We start from the raw sequence: 20000 nt of genomic DNA, 5'->3' as shown, positions 1-20000 counted from the left end.
GCAGAGGGGAAACAGGGACAGACCCCGACGCACGGGGAAATCGCCAGCGTGCTCCCGGGTCCTGAGCCCACAGGTTGCTCCTGACGACGAGCGTGTCTCGATCCACGAGAGCAGGCGCTGCGTCTGGAGGGGCCCAGCAGCCCCCCGGCATCCCCAGGGCCAGGAAGGCCCCAGAGACAGGGTGGGGAGCGGCGCGGCTGCCTGCTCGCTCGGCCTCTTCCCGGGGACAAGCCAGGCCCGGCCCAGGCCGCGGAGGCTGCAAGCCCAGCACCCAGCCGGCCGCCAGGGCCACGGCTGCTCCCAACCTGTCACTTCCAGGCTCATCCTCACACACACACACACACAGACACACACACACACAGACACATACACACACACAGACAGACACAGACAGACACACACACACACACACACAGACACACACACAGACACACACACACACACACCAGGGCCACGGCTGCTCCCAACCTGTCACTTCCAGGTTCATCCTCACACAGACACACACACACAGACACACACACACACAGACACACACACACAGACACACACACACACAGACACATACACACACAGACACACACACACACAGACACACACCAGGGCCACGGCTGCTCCCAACCTGTCACTTCCAGGTTCATCCTCACACACACACAGAGACACACACACACACAGACACAGACACACACACAGACACACACCAGGGCCACGGCTGCTCCCAACCTGTCACTTCCAGGTTCATCCTCACACACACACACACACACACACACAGACACACACACACAGACACACACACAGACACACACCAGGGCCACGGCTGCTCCCAACCTGTCACTTCCAGGTTCATCCTCACACACACACACACACACACACACACAGACACACACACACAGACACACACACAGACACACACCAGGGCCACGGCTGCTCCCAACCTGTCACTTCCAGGTTCATCCTCACACACACACACACACAGACACACACACAGACACACACACAGACACACACACTCACACACACTCACACACCTTGTTGCTTTTATTTTCAATTCTAAGCAGCCGCCATGCTGAGGCTCCCGCTGGTCGCAGGGACACTGGCCTGAGTGCTGGCATCCAACTTTCTGGAGTCACGACTGGGGGTTGTTTTGGTGGCAGACACTCCACCCCGCGAGCCGCCCTTCGACAGCGAAGTGGAAGGGGGTCATAAAAAAGTTGTGTACGACACAGGCTTGGGTGTTTTGTTGTGTTTCCCCCCCTCTCTCCCCCTCTCCCTCCACCTCTCTTTTAACTTTGAAGTCGCTGGGTTTTGTGTGGCCTGGGATTTCGCGACAGTAAACCCGCGCGGGCCGGCGCACTGCACAGCCGGCAGGCCCCCGGCTGCCTGCGGAGGGAGGCATGGCGCGTCCTCCACAACGACACAAAGGCACGCTCGCCGGCAGCCGCACGCCGCTCCGCTCCTTCAGCCCGATCTGGTGTCACTTTGGCAGGGAACACGAGACCGAGTCCCTGCGCAGGCCGGGCCACTTCCCACTCCCTCGCGGTGGACGCCTGGTCCTCGGTCTGGGGCAGGGGCGGCGGGCGTGCCCGGGGCTGGGCTGTGGAGTGGGGTGGGCAGGGGGAGGGGAGAGAGGGCAGCACGCAGGGACCCCAGGCCCTCTGCACAGTGCCGGCTCGCGACGGAGCTGCTGGTGGCCTGTCTGTCCCTCCCTCGCCCCCGAGACCCCTCCGTCCGCACGGCCTCGGGGACCACGCTCACGTCTCCTTCCCAGCCGGGCGCGGCACCAACGCGGCTCTGCCTACAGGTGCCCGGGTGCGGTTCCCCACTCTGACCCCAGCCGGGAGCCCTCGACTGGCGTCAGCTACAGGAGGACGAAGCAGGTGGCCGGGGGGGGGGGGGGGGGCTCCCCCGAGGACTGCGCCCGAGAAGGCGGGGACGCTGTCCCCAAGGCAGCCAGCACGGCCCCGGCGACAACTTCCCCGGAGCACGGTGCCCGGCTCCTCTGGGCATCGCGGCGGGTGCGAGCCCCCCGCCCCCAGCCCCAGGCCAGCACCGAGGGTGGAGATCGCCACAGGGAGCTGTTTGTGCTCCTGGTGTCTCTCGGGCCCCGAGTCACAGCCCGGCCTCCAACGGGCCCGATTCAAACATGAGATGCAGTCGAGAGAATCATCAGATAAATCGCCGGCCCCCCGAGCCGGGGAGCCGAGGCGCTTTCTGCGGCTGATGACGGCCCTCAGCTTTTGTCTGACCTAATTTATTTCTCTTCAGGTTAGCATGAAGCACCCTTTCCTGCCTCGAGCAGACTCTTCTGCCCAGAGAGCAGGCTCGGGCGCCGGGCTCCGGCACAAGCCGTGCAGGCGGCCGCGGTCTGGGACACGGGAGAGACACCCTTTGAGCACCGGGACCACCGGGGTCTAAAGCCCCAGGATTCTCGGACCCTGAATTCCACATGGAAGGGGGAGCTGGGGCAGGGAGGGGGGTGCTGGGGGGTGAAGGCTCCTTCGAAACCACACATCGAGAGCCCTGTTCGGGGGCGAAAGGCATTCGCCCTTGCCGGCAGCCTCCACGCCTCCCGAACAAAGTTTCACATGTCACTGGAATTGGCATTTTCTCTCCCTGGGGACTGCTGCCGTTTCCCCGAGCACAGGGGGGAACAGCACCTACTACGTGGAACTGAGAATGTGAGTGCTATAAAAACCCCAGCCGAAAGGATTGCCACTGTCGTGCCGTGTGAGGTCCATGATGTCCCCAGAGCCGCCTCTACACACACACACACACACACACACACACACACACACACACACACACACACACACTCCGGCCCCGTCACGAACGCCTCCTCGGACCCCTGGGCAGTCTCGGCGGGTGCAAGCCCAGGCTCCGGGCACGAGGGACACACGCCCATTGGAAAGGAACCATCTTAACTCTGATCGCGACAACGGGCACGGACGCCTGTTCTCGCTCTGGGAGGGGCGTGCCGGTCACGGCCGGGGCCGCCACCCCGGGCCTCCCAAACTTCTCCCCTCGCCGAGTCCTGCTCCGGTTCTCTGCAGGAAAATCAATCTTGCACTTCACACTTAAAGACATTTTGCAGCCGGTCCACCTCGGTGGCTGCCTGCCCACCCGCCCGCCGGGCGGCGGGGCCGGCCATGACACGGGCGCCGAGCTCCCCCTAGCTGCCGCAGCCTCCGCCTCGCAGCCTCGGAAAGTTTATTTTGGAAAGTGCCTCATCTGACAAGCAAGCACCAGGGACCGCGCCGACTGGACACGCCGGAGGAAGGAAGGGACAGGAGCAGGGTCGTCGGGGCGACAGGCAGGGCTGCCCCGGTCCGCTCGGACAGGAGCCAGACGGCGGGCACGGCCCCCGCAGGAAGACGGGAACCTGCTGGCCAGCGTCGCCCCTCTCCCACCTGAGACTTAATTCTGACGACAGTCCCCAGCCAGAGCGGCCTTCCCTGTGGTGTCCAGGCCCCACTTGGCCTTGCACAGAGAGTCACACACGCACACACATGCACACGCACACGCGCACACACGCACCCATATACCCCAACCGTAACCCTGGCCTCTGTCCCATCTCTAGGCCACACTTCCAGGCCAGGTCACCAAAACCAACCACGCTCGCTCGCACGACTCCGTGGGGAAGCAGTTTTGCCCAAGCCAGATCCCCCCGAAAATGAACAAGGCGAAGGCCGGGCTGCCAGGACCCTCCCCCACGCCACCCCGGGAAAGGCATGTGTGCAGGGACGTAATATTTGAGGAGAGAAAGGGGCGCCTTTCAAAATACCGGGGGGTGTTAAAGCCGCACAGGGCCGTTTCCCCTCGGGCGGGCGGGGATGGCGGATGAACCGGGGCGGCTTCCTGGAGCCCCCCAGAGGGTGTCTCTCTCCCCCGAGGACCCACCGCTCCACACACTTAAGCCGGTCCACGAGCACGGCTGCCTTCGTGGAGCAGACACTCCGGCTTCACAGCGCCCTAGCAGGTCCCTGGGACGCAGAGACAAAAGAGACGCCGGGTCTCCGTGGCCCCGCGTGGAAGCCCCCTTCCCCGGGGAGGGCGAGGGGGCTGTGCAGGCAGCCCCGGCCAGGGCAGCCGTGCAGACACAGCAGCTCGGCCAGGTCCCACGACCAGGGCTGGGGCTCTTGTGTACCCCTGCAGGCGACCACGGTGTCCCCGGGAAACCTGTTGGTGAAGCACCCACCTCCACGGGGGCACGGGGGTGGCTGACCGGCCGTGTCTCCCTTTCTCCCCAGAGCCCCCAAGTTCCATCTGGAACTGGAGGTCACGACCCTCTCTCCTCCCCTGATGCCCCCAGCAGCCCGCGCCGGGCTGTCCAGGGGCTCCGCAGGGCCCCGCTGTTCTCCTGCGTCTGTTCTGTGAACAGTCGGGTCGCAGCAGCCAGGTGCATCTGGGTGGAATCGTCTGAGATAAACCAGAACCCTCGGTTCCCCTCCTGGGCCGCGGCCCCCTCTCTGCTCGGCCCATACACTCAGCCAGCTGGTTCTAGACTCTTCCCTGACCCCCGCACCCCCCACGCCACGCGTGTGCTCCGCGTGTGTTCCCCACACCATCAGTTATCCTGAGTTGCATCATCCCTGGAGAACCCAGCCTCCCGCTCCCTCTACACTCAAACCCCGCACAGGGAACCCCGACCCCCCGAGCCGGGCTGGGGCTGCCACAGCACCCTGCCTGCTTCCCCAGGGGCGCCAGGGCACCCTCAACCCCCACCCCCCACCACCACCACCACGCTCGAGTCCCTGCAGAGAGGGGGTCGGGGTGTGCTCGGGCCTGCACGGGAGACAGCTCCAGGGTTGACCCAGGACACGGAGAAAAGCCGTTTGATCATAAAGAACTAGTCGGACCACTCTCCCCGCGCCGAGCCCTACACATGCCCTGGGCGCGTGTGTGCCCCCCCACCCAGCACACACACACACACACACACACACACACACACACACACACAGAGCCGTGGCTGTCTGTCTGCTCCAGCAGTTCCTGTGCTTTTGCTCGGTCCCCCCCATGCCCCGGCCCTGGTGTCTGCCGGCTCTCCCCACCCGGGCACCGGGCTCCGAGCAAGCATGGCCACAGAGAGCCACGGAAGAGAGGAAGGACGGAAGGAAACGCAACCAGGCCCCCTCCCCGGACCCCCAGGCCCCGCTGCCACGTCCGTCCAGGCCAGGACTGGCCCCTGGTCTCTCCAGAGGGGAAGCCAGGGGGAAAGAGGCACACCACTCGTACGACCTGCCCCTCCGGCCCTGACACCGCCACCAGCACCCCCGACAGACCCCTCGCCACAGCAGCCCCCCAGACTCCCCCTCCTCCAAATCAGCCCCTGCAATTATCCACCAGCGACTGGGGCAAATTGCCTCCTAGAGAAGCCAGCCTGCACGAGGAGAGCCCTGTACACCAGTGCTCCGCCGGCGGCCGGCCCTGGAGGAGGGTGGCAGGCAGGCCGGGCCGCCAGGCCTGCAGCCGGGGAAAGGACAAAATGACAACTGCAGAGAAGGACCTTGCTCAAGCCCGGCTCCAATCTGGTGGCGGAACATTCTGTTTTTAAATGCAACCAGTGACTCCTGCTTTTGATACAGTACCGGGGTGGAAAATAAAGGAGAAGTTCCCGGCCCTCCCTCCAAAAAGGCATCATGGCCCCCTCTCCCAAGGCGAACCCCACTTTATTACCCAGTCCCCTCCCCTTCCCCCCCAAATAATAATAAATCCACAAATTCTTACTAATGTATCTGCCGTAACAAAGGAGAGATGGCAGGCGCAAACGCTCGGGCGCAGATGGCTCCTATGCCGGCTTTTCAGGGGAGGGGAGAACCCCTTTATATATATTTATTTATTTATTTAAATTTTTTAAAATATAACATAAATATTCGGCTCTCGGCCGCCGGGCAGCCAGTCCTCGCGGGCGGCTGGGCGCGCAGCCCGCTCCGCCACCCGCTGCCGGCCCCAGCCCGAGGAGGTGGCTCGCTCGGGCGCATTTTGCAGGCACCCGACCTGCCCGCAGTCTCCATGGCACCCCGAGGATGTTTTTCTTTCTCTTGCAATAATAAAAAAGAAACGTGGTTTTTTCTTTTTTTTTACGGAAAAAAAAAATAAATAGAAAGCCAAGGAAGAGCGAGGGGGAAACGCGGCTGGCTGCGGCGACCGAGCGACGCGGGCACGGCGAGAGAGGCAAGGGCGGCGGCGGGGAGCGCGGCGCGGGCGCGCGGAGCCCCGCGGCCGGGGGAGCGGCCGTGCCGGGCGGGCAGCGGGCAGCGGGCACCACCGGGCAGCGGGCACCGCGGCGGCCCCGGCCCGGCGCCCGCCCGCGCGCCCGCGCGCCGCTGCCCCTTTCCAAAGAAACCAGCCGGGCGCTGCCGCTGGAGACGCGCGGGCCGGGGCCGGGCCCTCGGCGACCCGCCTTGTTTATCGCGCGGAGAGGAGAGCGCCCGGCGGCGGGTAAGAGATGGGTCGGGCGCTCTCGGTCCTTCTCCCTCTCCTCTCCTCGCCCCCCTGGAACTCTCCTGCCAGCACATCCCTCTCTCCCCACTCCTCGCCGAGAACCCCCCTTTTTTTCCCCCGTGGCGGGGATTTTTCACCAACCCCCAATCTCTCCCCCCACCACCACCACCACCTTTTCCTTTTTTTTTTCTTTCTTTTTTTTTGGAGTGGGGGGAAAGAAGAAGCGCTCATCCCAGGAGACAGACGGAGGTGGGGAGCTGGAGGGGGGTGGGGGTGCTTTCGACCGGCAAACCGCCGCGCAGCTGGATTCTTCTGCAAACAGCGGGAGGAGAGAAAGGCGGCTGCGGAATGCCAGCCCCGGCGCGGCCGGCGGGCGCCCTCCCCGGACCCGGCGGCGGCGGCGGCGGCCGGGGTGGGGGGACCCCGCGGCCCCCCGGCCCGGAGCGCGCCCCGCTCACCTCCGCCCGCGCCGCCCGCGCGGACCCACGCGCTCGCCAACTTTTCCCGACCGCCCCCTCCCCCTCGGCTCTCCCCCGGCCCCCTCCCCCTCCTCTGCCAACCCCGCCGGCAGCGCCGCCGCCGCCGCCACACACGCCGCGCCGCGGGCCGGAGTGTCCAGCCGGGCTCGGGCGCGCACACGCCTCCCCCTGCGGCCCGGCCCCGGCCCCGGCCCCGGCCCGGCCCCGCGCCGCCCCGCGCCGCAACGCGCGCCCGCTCCCCGGGGCGGCTCGGAAACTTTCCCCAGGACCCCCACCCCCACACCCCCGCCGCCGCTCCCGGCCCCCCGCACGCGCCCCCCGAGCCGGGCGCTGCACCCGCGCGCCGCCCCGGCGGGCTCCCCGGCGGCGCCCGGCCCGCGGTCCCCAGCCCCGGGCGCCCCGAGCCCCGCGGCCGGCCCCGCGCGCGCGCGCCGCGCACACTTACGGGTGATGAGCTCCCTCTGGGACAAGTGCTGCGGGTTGCCCTGTTTGCGGCGGGACATTGCCCCGGCATCTATTCTGGCATCGCCCGGAGAGCCGCAGTGATGATGGGGGGAGCCGGGGGAGGGGGTCCGAGCCGCCGCCGCCGCCGCCGCCGCCGCCGCCGCGCCTCCTGCTAGCCCGGGTCGGCGTTTTGTTTTGGTTTTTTTTTTCCCTTCCTCTCTGGCCCTTTTCCTCCCCTCTTCTTCTTCTTCTTTTTCTTTTTCTTCTTCTTCTTCTTCTTCTTTATTTTGCTGTTTCTTCTATGCTGGCTTTTTTTTTTTGTTTTTGTGTTGTTTTGTTTGCAAAAAGAAAAAAAAAAGGAGAGAAGAATTAAAAACCCACCTCGATCTCAAAGAGGAGAAAGAGGCGGGGGGTGAGCTGCTTCTGGTGCTGCTGGCCGCGGACTGGCTGGTTTCTTTAAAAATATATTCTGGTGAAGGAACAGAGGATCGCTTGCACTTCTTCCAACTGCTTGGCCTCCCGGACTTGTAAATGTCTTCTTGAACTTAAATTGGATTTTGCACCGGCTGCGGCACTTTGAGGCTCTGCCCGGTGGAACGCGCGCTGCGAGCCCGGAGGGGAGTTGCGAGGGGGGGGGGGGTAGGGAAAAATTGCAACCAATAAAAAAAAATTATAATAAAAGAAAAGAAGCCAAAGAAAGGGGGGAAGCAAAGAAAACTTGGGGACTTGTCTCGTACCCCCTCACCCCGCCCCCTCAAAAAAACCCAAAGCAATGCAAAAACTGCCAGGGCCGGCGAGGGGGGGCAGGCTCGAGGTTTGCTGTCGGCGGGTTTGTTTTTTTTCCTCCGAGACTGACCCTTCCGAGGCTCGGGGGGACTCCGGGAGCGGCTCCTTCCCCGTCCACCTGGCAGGCTGGCGCCGGCCGCAGCCGCGCCGGATCCGGCAGCGCTGCCCGCGCTCCCCTGGCGCCGCGGCCCGGGGGGAGCGGGCGCGGGGCGGCTCGCCGTGCGCCCGGGTCGGAGCGGCGCGGACTGGGAGCTATAGATTGCAACGTGAAGATGGCGGAGTCCGGGTTCTCCGGGAGCTCTCGGTCTCTCTATGGCTGGGGCTGCCTCTGTACAATGGGATAAAATTCAAGTTCAAGTGCGGACGTGACGTTTAATCTGCACTAGAGACAAAAAGACCCAGAGAGTCGGAGCACTGGGGGCGACTAGCGGTGGCTTTTTAACATTGTACCCGGCAAGAACAAGAAAGCGCACACACACACACACACACACGCACGCATGCACACACCCGGGCGCGCGCGCACACACACGCGCACTCACACACACGCACGCACACACACACACACACTCGCTGGCGCTCCCGGGCGCACACACACACACACACACACAGCCCCACGCGCCCCTGCGCACACCCGCAGTGCAGCCGGCCACACGTGCGTGCTGGGTTCCGGGCTCTGCTCCTGTCCCCGGGCACTGGCGGCGCCCAAGGGGAGGGAGCGCACGATATTTTTAAATAAAAGAAAATCCTCCCCATCCCGCCTCCCCTCCTGGGAGCGGGACCCCCTGGAGAAGCGGGGTGGGGGGGAGCGCCGCGTGCTGCAAGTAACTTAGCTGAAGTCCCTGCGCACCCATCGCAAGGCTCCGGGGGAGGGGGGTGGGGCTGGAGTTGACCAATTGCCTCAGCTCCCAGGAAAAGTAGCTTGTTTTTACTTTTGCTGCAGGGGGTTGGGGGGAGAGGGGAGGTCGGAGGCAAACTTCCCCCCCAAAGAGCCGGTGTCCCGCTGCAATCCCAATAGAAACTAATTCTGGGAGAGCCCAGTGGGTGGACAAAGTGAGCGAGCGGAGATGACCAAGAGCACATTTGGGGGAGGCGCGGCACACGAGGCTGGGGTGGGCCCCCCAGCCCCCGGCTCTCCCTGCCTCCTCTCCCACCCCCCACCAGTGTGCACCCACTCAGGGCCGCTGGGGTCCGTGGGCAGCGCAAAGGGAAGCGGCGGGCTTCGCCCCACGTGGAATGTGGGGCTGGGAGCAGCTGGCCAGGGGCAGGTGTGGTCAGATCTCTTTAGTAACAAGTGTGGGTGACCCTGCCCCCTCCTCCCGACGGCGGTTGCAGCTAACCTGGGCGTTGCGCCCCCCCCTCGCCCCCCCACCTCGGCCCAGCTGGACTGGAAATTGCTGGTCAGGCTGGGCAGTTGTCTTCGCAGCCCTTTGATCTTAGAGGTGGGGGGGGCTCTGGGGGCCAGAGGAGTTGTGGGGGCCTGTCGGTGGCCCCAGGGCAAGGCCAGGCGGGTCAGAGCAGACACCCCCGCGCACACCCGTCTCCAGCTGGGGCCCACGTGGGCTTCGGCCGGCCTGGCCCGCGGGGCCGCCGCCACTCACCGGGGACCCTGCTTCCTCCTCCCGGCTCCCAGGTCTGGCCGGGGCGGGTCGGGGCCTGGCCCTGGGCTGGGTTTCCCGGGTGAGCCCAGCTGCACCCACCCGCCCCGCCCAGGGGCCTGGCGCCCGCGGCTGGGCCGAGGTGCCTGGGGCGCGCGCCCGGCTCCCTGGGGCTTTTTTTTCTGGGAGGGCGGGGCGCCCCCGGGGGCTTTTTGTTCCCCGGGGGTCTGGGGAGGGCGAGGCACCCTCCGCCTAGATTAGGAGGAAACGCGCCCCCATCTCCTTCCACGCCTCCCCCAGCACCCCCCCCCAATTAAGCAAATGTGCCCGAGCTTGCAGATTTGTGCAAGGCCTGGCCGGTCACCCGGGAAGGGCGCGCGCACCCGGCCCGGACCGAGCCTGGTCCTCAGCCTGGGAGCTTCCTCTGCTCCATCCAGCCCACCGCGGAAACCTTTCCAGGAAAAAAAAAAATTGGCCCAAGTTTTAAAAAAAAAAAAAATTAAGCACCTTTAACCAACTTTTTAAGAATCCCTTCGCCACACAGACCCAGGTAGCCCCGTCTGAAATTGGGGCGGGCTGGTGGCCGGTTTCCGGATACTGGCGGGGTGAGGCGCCTCCAGAGAAGGCTAGCACTGAGGCCAGGTCACACAGCGCCAGGGCCAGGCCCGGGGCTCCCGGTGTCCGCGGGCGCCTGCGGTCTGGCGCCCTGAGTCCCAACTCGGACCCTCCCTCTCCAGGGGCTGATGACAACGGAGTGGGTCTGGTCTACGCTTTGGGGGGGTGCCGGTGGACCGACCTACCTACCTGGCCGCCGCCCTCTCCTGGAGAGGACCAGGGGCCAGGGGGCCGGGGAGGGGGGCGCGCGGGCCCAGACTGACCGGGGAGCACTTCCTCCTTGGCCCGCGCTGCCCCGACGGCGGGAAGGGGCCGCGCGCGCGGGCGGGCGGGCGCAGGGCCGGACACGCCGCCACTCGCCGCGCGCTCCACCCCGCGGCCGCCGGGCCCAGGCCGCCCTGCCCTGCCCTGCCCGGCCCGGCCCGGCCCGGCCCGGCCCGGCTCGGCCCTGCCCGGCCCCGGCCGGCCCCGCGCTGGGCCCCGCGCCCTGCTGCGCTCCCCCGCGAGGCGGCGGGCGCGCGATCCCCGCGGCGGCTCCAGGCTCCTCCTTTTCCCTCTGCCCGTCTGGCACGGGCCTCGCGAGCTCGGGAAGCTGCTAATGTCTGGTCTCACAGCTCCCCCTTTAGTCTTGCGGCGCACCGGCTCGCCTTCCCGCCCAGCCGCGCCGCGACCCGCCCGGCCCACGCCGCCGCGCTCCCCTCGGGCGCCCACGGCGCAGGGCGAGGGCCACGGCCGGAGCCCACGGCTGCTGGGGGCCGGCGGGCCGGCGCTTCTGGGGAGGTCTGCTCGCACACGCGCACACGCACACACGCACACATGCACACACGCGCACACGCACTCAGCCACCCCACGCGCGCATCCACCGTGACTTTGTTTGGAAGGGGGAGGGGGGCTTGTCTGTGGCGCTTTGCTTGTGCCAATAGAAATGGACCGTGGGAGGTGGTTCCGAAGCCGAGTGGGCCCGTGTCTTGGGCAGGCCTCCTGAGCGCCCCTCACCTGGCGCTTTGCAAGGCTGGAACCAAACGCCAAGAAAAAGCACGCGCCCCCCCCCCCAACTTTTTCTTTTTCTGCACTCGCTTTAAGAAAAGAAAAAAAAGCAGCTGTCCAACCGCTTTTTGAACCCACAAATATTTGCCCGCTTTCTTCTTCGCTCGCGACTGGCGTGTTCCTGCAGATCCAACACCCCCCCCCCCCCATCTCTTCTGCCACTTTAAATTTCTTTGTGGAAGGAATATTCCGAGATCAGAAATCACGCCATCAAATCAGAGTGTATTTTTATGAAGCATGTGCAGGTCTGGTTCCCTGTGTTGCTGGGGGGGGGGGGGGGGGTGTTTAGATGAAACAGACGCAACTCAGAGCCTGGCTTCACATTTTAAAATTCTTTGAACCATTCTCACTAATTAGCTTTCCCTGACGTGGGGCTCTGCTCACGATTTGACCGTGTTTGCTTTGCTCTCGGAGCTGTTATATTTTCTCTTCCATGAACCCACTGAAAATTCGGAAAGGATCAAGATAAGCAAGAGTCCCTGGAAAGGGGGGTGGGGGGGCTGCCAGTGTTTCCACTGGAAGGAAATTGGAGGTTTTGTTTGTTGGTGCTGCCTGCTATGGTCGGCAGCCCAGAGAGAGGTTTTTCCGTCTGGATTCCCTGCCTTCCATCCCTGCTCGAAAACTTCACGGCCACAGGAAAACTCAACCGCCCATCTTCCCAGGTGAAGCCCGACTTCATGTCTAAGGGCTAAAAAAAATATACTAGTAATCCTAATTGGTGCCAGGATGCAACTCTGTGTTCACAGGTGAGGGCAGATCCAGAAGCTAACTGTGCCGGCCACCTCTCTCCCGTTTTCATAATTGGGCTCATAAACACAACTGCCTGTGATGTGGAGAACAAACGCAAGGCTTGTGGATTGGCTTGTCCTAACTTTCAAGGGAGTCCACGCGAATTACAGCTGTGCGCATATTAATCAGACGCCCGAGATGGTCTTCATCTCCTCCCTTCCCATTCTCACATCTCCAGGACCCGTCACATCCAGAAGGAGAACAGGACAAAGGGGTCATTGGTGGGGGTGGGGGTGGGGATGGTGGGGAGGGGGGTCCTGACATCCCTCCAGGGATTATTTGACATCAGTGCTATAAATATCGTCAGGTTTCCAAGAACCATACGTTCAGGCGTTGCTGGATTTGGAGGAGCTGTTTTGCATTGTCGCCTTTGACAAAGGCAAGACCACAGAGTCGCCTTCTGACAACTGTTCTAGAAGCTTCTCTCTTAGGACAGATCCCAGCAGCATTGCCTTATCTCAAAAGTCCCATCCCTGGTGCCCGGTGTGCTTCTGTAAGTGACTCTTGGGCACTCGTAGAGGTGCCGACCAGGGACACAGACAGAGGCTGGGGAAACTCAGAGGCAAGATGACAGCTATAGCCGGCAAGGGGTTAAATCTAATCCGCTGTTCCTGATTCATGTATTATTTTCCTTTTAAAAAAAATACTTACCCAGCTCTTCGTATATGAAAAAGACTCACACCCACATTGAATGTTCCTAGGCCTGTCCCTGTCACCAGAGATGAGATTGAATGGCTCTGTACTAGAGGATCTGGGACTATTTCTACAGTTTTCTCACCTCATTTGGAATTTTCTTGCCTTGCTAATTTTAATTCTTTAGTTGAGTCATCAATTCAAATTTGGTAGGGACTGGTAACACCCAGTTAGTGTGGACCTGGGGAAAATAGATTGTTCATGAAAATGATAAGATACCACCAACCCCATCCTGTCCCTGATCTCTGATGCTAGAGATCCGTGTGTGTGTGTGTGTGTGTGTGTGTGTGCGTGCGTGCATGCATGCGTGCGTGCGCGTACATGCGTGTGTCTGCATTCTGTGCATGACCAAAAAAGGTCCCTCAGCTGCATTTCCTCTTGCCACTGAGTCTCCAAACCTGTATAACTGAACCTATAACACAACACACACACACACACACACACACACACACACATTCAGTCTCGTGACCACCAACCCCGCCAGAGGGGAACCCAGGGAGGACCCGCTGAGAAAGGGGGTTAAGGAGGCTCATTTGGGGAACCAGCTTAGACGCTCGCGGGCAGTTTCCAGTCCCGACCCGGCTGCCTGAAGGACACTCGCGCAGTGTCCAAAGCCAGGAGGCAGCCCCGGCCACCGGGCGGCCTGCGGTCATGACGGCCTCCCCAGCCAGCATCCCGCGGCCCTGCGGACTAACGCGTCCGTATCCCTCAGCAGGGCAGAGAGAGGAAGTTGCAGGACGTGCGAAGCAGGAGCTGTAGACTGAGTCAGTGTCAGCTCTGCCCCCCCCCAGCCCCAGGCTCTCCAAGAGCCCCTGTCACGCCCCCCACCCCTCCGAGGTGGCGCCCCGGAATCCGTGGCAGTGTGGCGAGAGCCGCGCTGGAGAGAGGCAGGGAAGGAGGGCGAGCCGTGAGTCAGGCCTGCTAATGAGAAGGCTGCGCGGGGGGCGGGGGCGGGGGGCGCTCACCCAAAAATAAAAATAAAAGCCAGCCAGCACCTTCTCTCAGACATGCGGCGCAGAGCTGGAAAGGAAGAGGCTTCTGGAGCGCTCAGCTGTTGTTTTGTAGTTTTAGAAACAGCCACGGCTGCTTTCGAGTGAATGCGGCAAAGGTAGTTTGCATCCTCGAAAACACACGGCAAGGGCGCCCCTCCCTCCGGGCACGGGGACGGGCCCGGGTGGGCTTCACGGGGGAGCACTCTCCACGGGAGGCCCCCCAGCACATCCTGGTCCTCGGAGGACCACACATGGGAGTGGAAGCCGCCCCCAGAGCCCCCCCCACCAGATGTGACCCTCCCCACCTCCCCACCGCCACACACACACACACACACACACACACACACACACACACACACACAATACGAGAAAGGGAAAGAAATTGCAAGGAGCTCGGGAAGCCGCAATTTCCAGCTCTGAACTGGAGCCGGAGGGAGCACGGAGGGACGGACGGACGCTGCTCCTGTCCTTGCACTCCTTATTAAAATATTGCATCTGCTCGAAGACACCACTCTGTGCAATTTACGAGACAGACAATTTGCTACAACAAAAGATAATTAATGCTGCTCGGGGAAATCCGAGAGGCTGGGGTGCTGTGTGTTCTGCTATTAGTTTAATCTGGGTCTTCTCAAAAAAAAAAAAAAAGATTACACTATGATTTTTAAACCTGGGGGATTGTCCAACAACTGTGGCTTCTGATCCACGGAGGCGGGGGTCTGAGATAGTGCAGCCGGGTGGGCGGTTGCCTGGCACACGGCCGAGCTGGGTTCCGTCCCCAGCGTCCCTTACGATTTCCCAAGCCCCGCCAGGAGTGATCCTTGAGCACAGAGCCAGGAGGAAGGTGTGACCCCCCCCAAGCGAAAATAAAATTTAAAAAATTCGAAATAATTCTCCCATTTGAGCCCTCTGCCCAGCCCCTCCGCCCGTCCCTCTCTTCCTTCCAGTCCTCGGGCTCTCTGCTCTCCGCCCCGCGTCCCCGCCTGTCCCCGAAACGGAACCCCAGGCGGGGGCAGGACCCCAACCCCGGGGCCGGCTGTAGGCAATGGGTCCAGTTCTGAAGCGCCACCTTCGGACCCCCCCATGCCCACGCCGAGCGGTGGGGGGTGAAATCACTTCCGTGATTTGTATCTGCTTAACAGGAACAATTAGAGAGCTGAGGAGGTAGCACGGCTGTTTGGGGACCCTCTGGATATTGCACCCAGACCACACATTCCGGCGGCGAAGGAACACAGTCGTGTAGAAAGCGTTAGTGGGCCAGGCTCTCCTCGCCGCTTTTGGGGAATCGACTTGTCGATGTTGCTGGCAGAAACTCCCACTCCCGTGGAAATCTATCACGCACCTTAATGAGCTCGGTACCCAAAGGCACCCCCCAGCGGGAAGCCAGAGCAGGAGGGAGCCAGGTGTCACCCCCAGGCTCTCCTGTCTGTCCCCAGCCCCGCCCCCCTCCCTCAGTTTCCCCACCAGGACACCTGGGCTGGCTGTGCAGATTGTCGCATCCTGGCTGTCACATCCCAGACCCAGGGGACGCGACGGAGAGTGACCACGTGGTCCCGGCGGCCCCGTCAGGATGGAACGAGGATGCGGTGACACCAAGCTGTTGGCGACGGTGTCGAGAGCCTTTTCCTGAGCCAACCGTTCCACCTGGACCTCGGTACAAATTATTGTTTTCCATTACCACCTGTGTATTCCTTCCATGCAAGTTATTGATGTAAAATTACAGCTACACCGGTATAAATAAGTTATGCCACCGTTGTAAAATGGAAGAAATTTTGTTGTAGCAATTATGTTCAGCAAGATGACAAAATAAATTTCCAGAGCTGTGCCTGCAGTAACCTGGGGAATTTAAACCTCATAATTTCCATTCATTTCAGATAATTTGGAGTAATTTCTATATGTAATAACTTTGTAATGAAAAACACAGCAGTACTGACGTGATTTCGCTCCCTTTCCCCCTCTCTCTCTCCTATGGTATACATGGCACAAAATAAATGATAAAAATAATATTTCCTCTTTATATGTGTGTGTGTTGAGTAATTCCTTCAGCAAAAATCATAAACTAATACCCGGACTAAATCTCTGTCCACAAAATGAAAAATAAATTGAGTTAAAGAAGGTGGGGACGGAGGGAAGCGGGCGTTTATTGTGACTTTATTGGATTGTCTCACTCCCGGGCTCTCTGTTCTCTGAGGATTATAGCTCCCCAGTAAGGGGAAGAGGCAGGGCATCCCCGAGACCGGCCTGGGGACACCCCCGGGCTGGGACGGCTCCCGCGAAGGTGGTTTTACCTCCACACTGCAGGCCAAGGGGGTCCCCCCGAGGGGCGGGCTGCCCCGGGCTGCCGCCCCCGGCCCCGGTTCTGAGGGGAAGCTGAGACCCCGGCTGACGGGACCTCCAGGGCGAGGGGGGCCAGGGAAGGTCTCCTGGGGTGAAGGAACCGGCGAGGAGACGCTGCGTTCCCTGGCCGACCCTCGCGGTGACACCCGCCGCTGATGTCACAGACCCCGCACCCGCCTCGTGCTCCGAAAGCGGCTGGCGGGTGACAGGGATCAGCACGGCGACTCCCAGCACCGTGCAATTAGCCTCAGCGCCGGCACCGCGCCCGGCCGTCAGGGCTACACGGATGGACACTGAAGGCTGAGTCCACACGGCCGCCCTCCCCTGAGTCCTGCCCGAGAGCCCACGGCCAGTGTCAGCGCCCTGCCAGCTGGAGGGACGCTGGCTGTGCCCCGGGAGCCCTCCCCCTCTGCTGTGCCCAGACACACACACACACAACACACTCACACACACACACTCTCACACACACACATTCTCTCACACACACACAAATATACATACACACATGCACACACACATAACACACACTCACACACACATTCTCACACACACACAAAGATACACACACATGCACACATACACTCATGCACACATACACACATGTACACACTAAGATACACACATACACATGTGCACACACACTCACATACACATACTCTCACACACACTCTCACACATACTCACACACTCACATACACACACATAAACATACACACTCTCACACACACATACTCACATACACACACTAAGATACACACACATACACTCATGCACACACACTCACATACCCTCACACACTCACATACACACTCACATACACACTCACACACACATTCACACACACACGCAGGCTGGCGGCCCCGGGTGTGGCCCCGTTTCCCAGGCAGGGTGTTCCAGTGGGAAAGGAGGGGACCTTCATTCCGGGGTCCCTGATGGCTCTTGTGACACAGGCCTGCAGAAGCCCCGTGGGCACACCACTGCCCCTTCCTCACAGTCTCAGCTACACACCACAGTAGGCGCCTGTCCGGGTGCTGGGGCACTGAGGCAGCTGCGTGGACGGTGTCATCACCGCCAGCTTGGACAAGCCCGAATCCACGCTCGGAATAGCGGGAAAGCGGAAGTCATGTCAATGCCGCTGTGGCCCTGCCCGTGGCCCTGCCCGTGACTCTGTCTGTGACTCTGTCTGTGTCCCTGCCCGTGACTCTGTCTGTGGCCTGCCTGTGGCCCTGTCCGTGACTCTGTCTGTGGCCTGCCTGTGGCCCTGTCCGTGACTCTGTCCATGACTCTGTCCGTGGCCCTGTCCGTGGCCCTGCCCGTGGCCTGCCCGTGGCCCTGCCTGTGGCCTGTCTGTGACTCTGTCCGTGGCCTGTCTGTGACTCTGTCCGTGGCTCTGTCTGTGACTCTGTCTGTGGCCCTGCCCGTGGCCCTTCCGTGGCCCTGTCCGTGGCCCTGCCCGTGGCCTGTCTGTGACTCTGTCCATGACTCTGTCTGTGACTCTGTCCATGGCTCTGTCTGTGACTCTGTCCGTGGCCCTGCCCGTGGCCTGTCTGTGACTCTGTCCATGGCCCTGTCTGTGACTCTGTCCGTGGCTCTGTCTGTGACTCTGTCCGTGGCCCTGTCCGTGGCCTGTCTGTGACTCTGTCCATGGCCCTGTCTGTGACTCTGTCCGTGGCCTGTCTGTGACTCTGTCCATGGCTCTGTCTGTGACTCTGTCCGTGGCCTGCCCGTGGCTCTGTCTGTGACTCTGTCCATGGCCCTGTCTGTGACTCTGTCCGTGGCCTGTCTGTGACTCTGTCCGTGGTCTGTCTGTGACTCTGTCCGTGGCTCTGTCTGTGGTCCTGCCCGTGTCCCTGCTCGTGGTACCACAGATGCGGCAGCAGAGCCAGGAGCCCGGGGGTCCCTAAGGCCAGGGCCGGGGGCTCGTCTTACCTAGTCCTGGGAGAGCCGTCCACCGTTCCTGGACACAGGGCCAGTCTGGGCCACCCCCTGCCAGCCTCACTGGAACCGAGGCCCCAATTCCCACCGGCTGCCTGGGGACACCTCCTCTGCGGGGAGGGGGCGCCCGGGGGCCCAGGGCCAGCGAGAGCAGCCGGCGGGGCAGGCCCGTGTGGGGGTTGGTCTCCCCCGGGCCCGAGAGCGCATAGGGGCAGCGAGGCCGGGGGCGGGGCGCCTCGGGCAGCAGGCAGGGGCACCCGCCCTTCCCGCTGGCCTGTCCCAGGCAGAGGGAACGTCCCTGGCCCAGGGCCCGCAGTGCCCCCGTAATGGGCCGTCGGGGGCCGCGCAGTGTCCGCACCCCAGAGCCCCTCAGGCCCGGGCGTGTCGCCCCCCAGAGACTCGGCCTTCTCGCCTCTTACTGACCCGGGCTCGCCCGCCCGCCTCTGCTCCCGGCACCCCCCGGGATAGCCCTGCGGGGTAGACTCACGGGGCGGGAGGGTGGGGGGGTCACCTGTGGTGCTTAGGGGCTACTCCCGGTCCTGTGCTCAGAGGGGGACCCCGGCAGTCCTGGGCCATATGCAGGTCGGGGATTAGAACAAGGGTCACCGCAGAGGAAGCCACATACAAGGCTAATGCCTTTACCTGCAGTGCTCCCGCTCCCTCTCTCCCTCTCTCTCCCTCTCTCTCCCTCTCTCCTCTCTCTCCCTCTCTCCTCTCTCTCCCTCTCTCTCCTCTCCCTCTCTCTCTCCCTCTCTCTCCCTCTCTCTGCCTCTCCCTTTCTCTGCCTCTCTCTCTTTCTCTCCTTCTCTCTCCCTCCCTCCCTCCCTCTTTCCTCTATCCCTCCCTCTCTCTCCCTCTCTCTCCCTCTCTTTCCTCCCCTCTCCTCTCCTCTCCTCTCCTCTCCTCTCCTCCCCTCTCCTCTCCTCTCCTCCCCTCTCCTCTCCTCTCCTCTCCTCTCCTCTCCCCTCCCATTCCCTCCCCTCCCCTTCCCTCTCCTCTCCTCCCCTCTCCTCCCCTCTCCTCTCCTCTCCTCTCCCCTCCCATTCCCTCCCCTCCCCTTCCCTCTCCTCTCCTCTCCTCTCCACCTGGAGCCAGGGACGGGCAGACAGTGTCGGATGTTTGAGTGAGGTGCGGCCTGTCCCTGAGACCCAAGGCGGAGAGCTCAGCCTGCCTGTGCCCTCAGAGCATGGCGGGCGCAGACTGGGGGTGGGGGGCGGGATCCAGGAAGTTGCGGGCGGGGACGACCCCCTCAGCCTGCAGTGTGGGCAGAGAAAACTCCTGGAACAAAGCAGGAAGAAGCCCCTACCCTGCCCCAGGGCCGGGGGCGAGGGGCCGGCCCCAGGCTGTCCCAAGAAGCCCGTTGGAAAGCTGTGTGGGTGCGGGGGTCTCCCAGACCCCCCCAGGGCCGGGCTGCGGGCGCGGGCTGTGGCCTCGGGCTCCCAAGGGAACACCCGGTTCCACGTCTCCGAAAGTGGCGAGGAAGGAGCCGGAGCCCCAGCCGTCCGGGAGCGCTGACTCTGCACACGCATGATGAGGGCGGGCCCTGGCACCACAGGGGGGGGGCAGCCCACCGGGAGTGATCCCCCCAGAGCCAGGAGTCAGCCCTGAGCACCGCAGTGTTGCCAAGAGGCCGGAACTCTCAGTCCTGTTGGGGAAAGAGTCCGGGGTTCAAGGGCCAGGAAGCCAGTCCCGGGTGCACCTGCCTCGGGACCCCTCTGTACGGACCCCCGGCCCCGGGGTGGGCTTCGTGGACTGGGCTCGCCTCTGGCTGCTCCTGGTGGCCGGATGCTGAGGCGACTCTTCCAGGCCGCGGGAGCCCCGGCCGAGGTGGAGGGGCGGGCGGGGGCCCCTCC

General features: G+C 62.8%; 1 protein-coding gene and 1 long non-coding RNA gene across 5 annotated transcripts in view; one reads left to right on the top strand and one right to left on the bottom strand.

Moving 5' to 3' along the window:
* Positions 1-9004, bottom strand: part of BCL11B (BCL11 transcription factor B) — an 85245-nt gene extending 76241 nt beyond the window's left edge. Inside the window, exon 1 of one of the 4 annotated variants that reach the window (XM_055130909.1) lies at positions 7363-9004. In XM_055130909.1, the coding sequence (XP_054986884.1) occupies positions 7363-7420 (58 nt within the window). In that variant the 5' untranslated portion in view covers positions 7421-9004. The remainder of the gene's footprint in view (positions 1-7362) is intronic. The other 3 variants (XM_055130912.1, XM_055130910.1, XM_055130913.1) reach the window with 3 other exon arrangements.
* Positions 5717-15706, top strand: LOC129403393 (uncharacterized). Its single transcript, XR_008629171.1, has 2 exons — positions 5717-6435; positions 15018-15706. It is a non-coding gene; the product is annotated as an uncharacterized LOC129403393 (long non-coding RNA).
* Positions 15707-20000: the final 4294 nt, after the last annotated feature.

Source organism: Sorex araneus, chromosome 3 (genome assembly GCF_027595985.1).
Source record: "Sorex araneus isolate mSorAra2 chromosome 3, mSorAra2.pri, whole genome shotgun sequence".
NCBI classification, from domain to species: Eukaryota; Metazoa; Chordata; class Mammalia; order Eulipotyphla; family Soricidae; genus Sorex; species Sorex araneus.
Note: the sequence above shows the minus strand (reverse complement) of the source record. Positions and strands in the feature narration are given on the sequence as shown.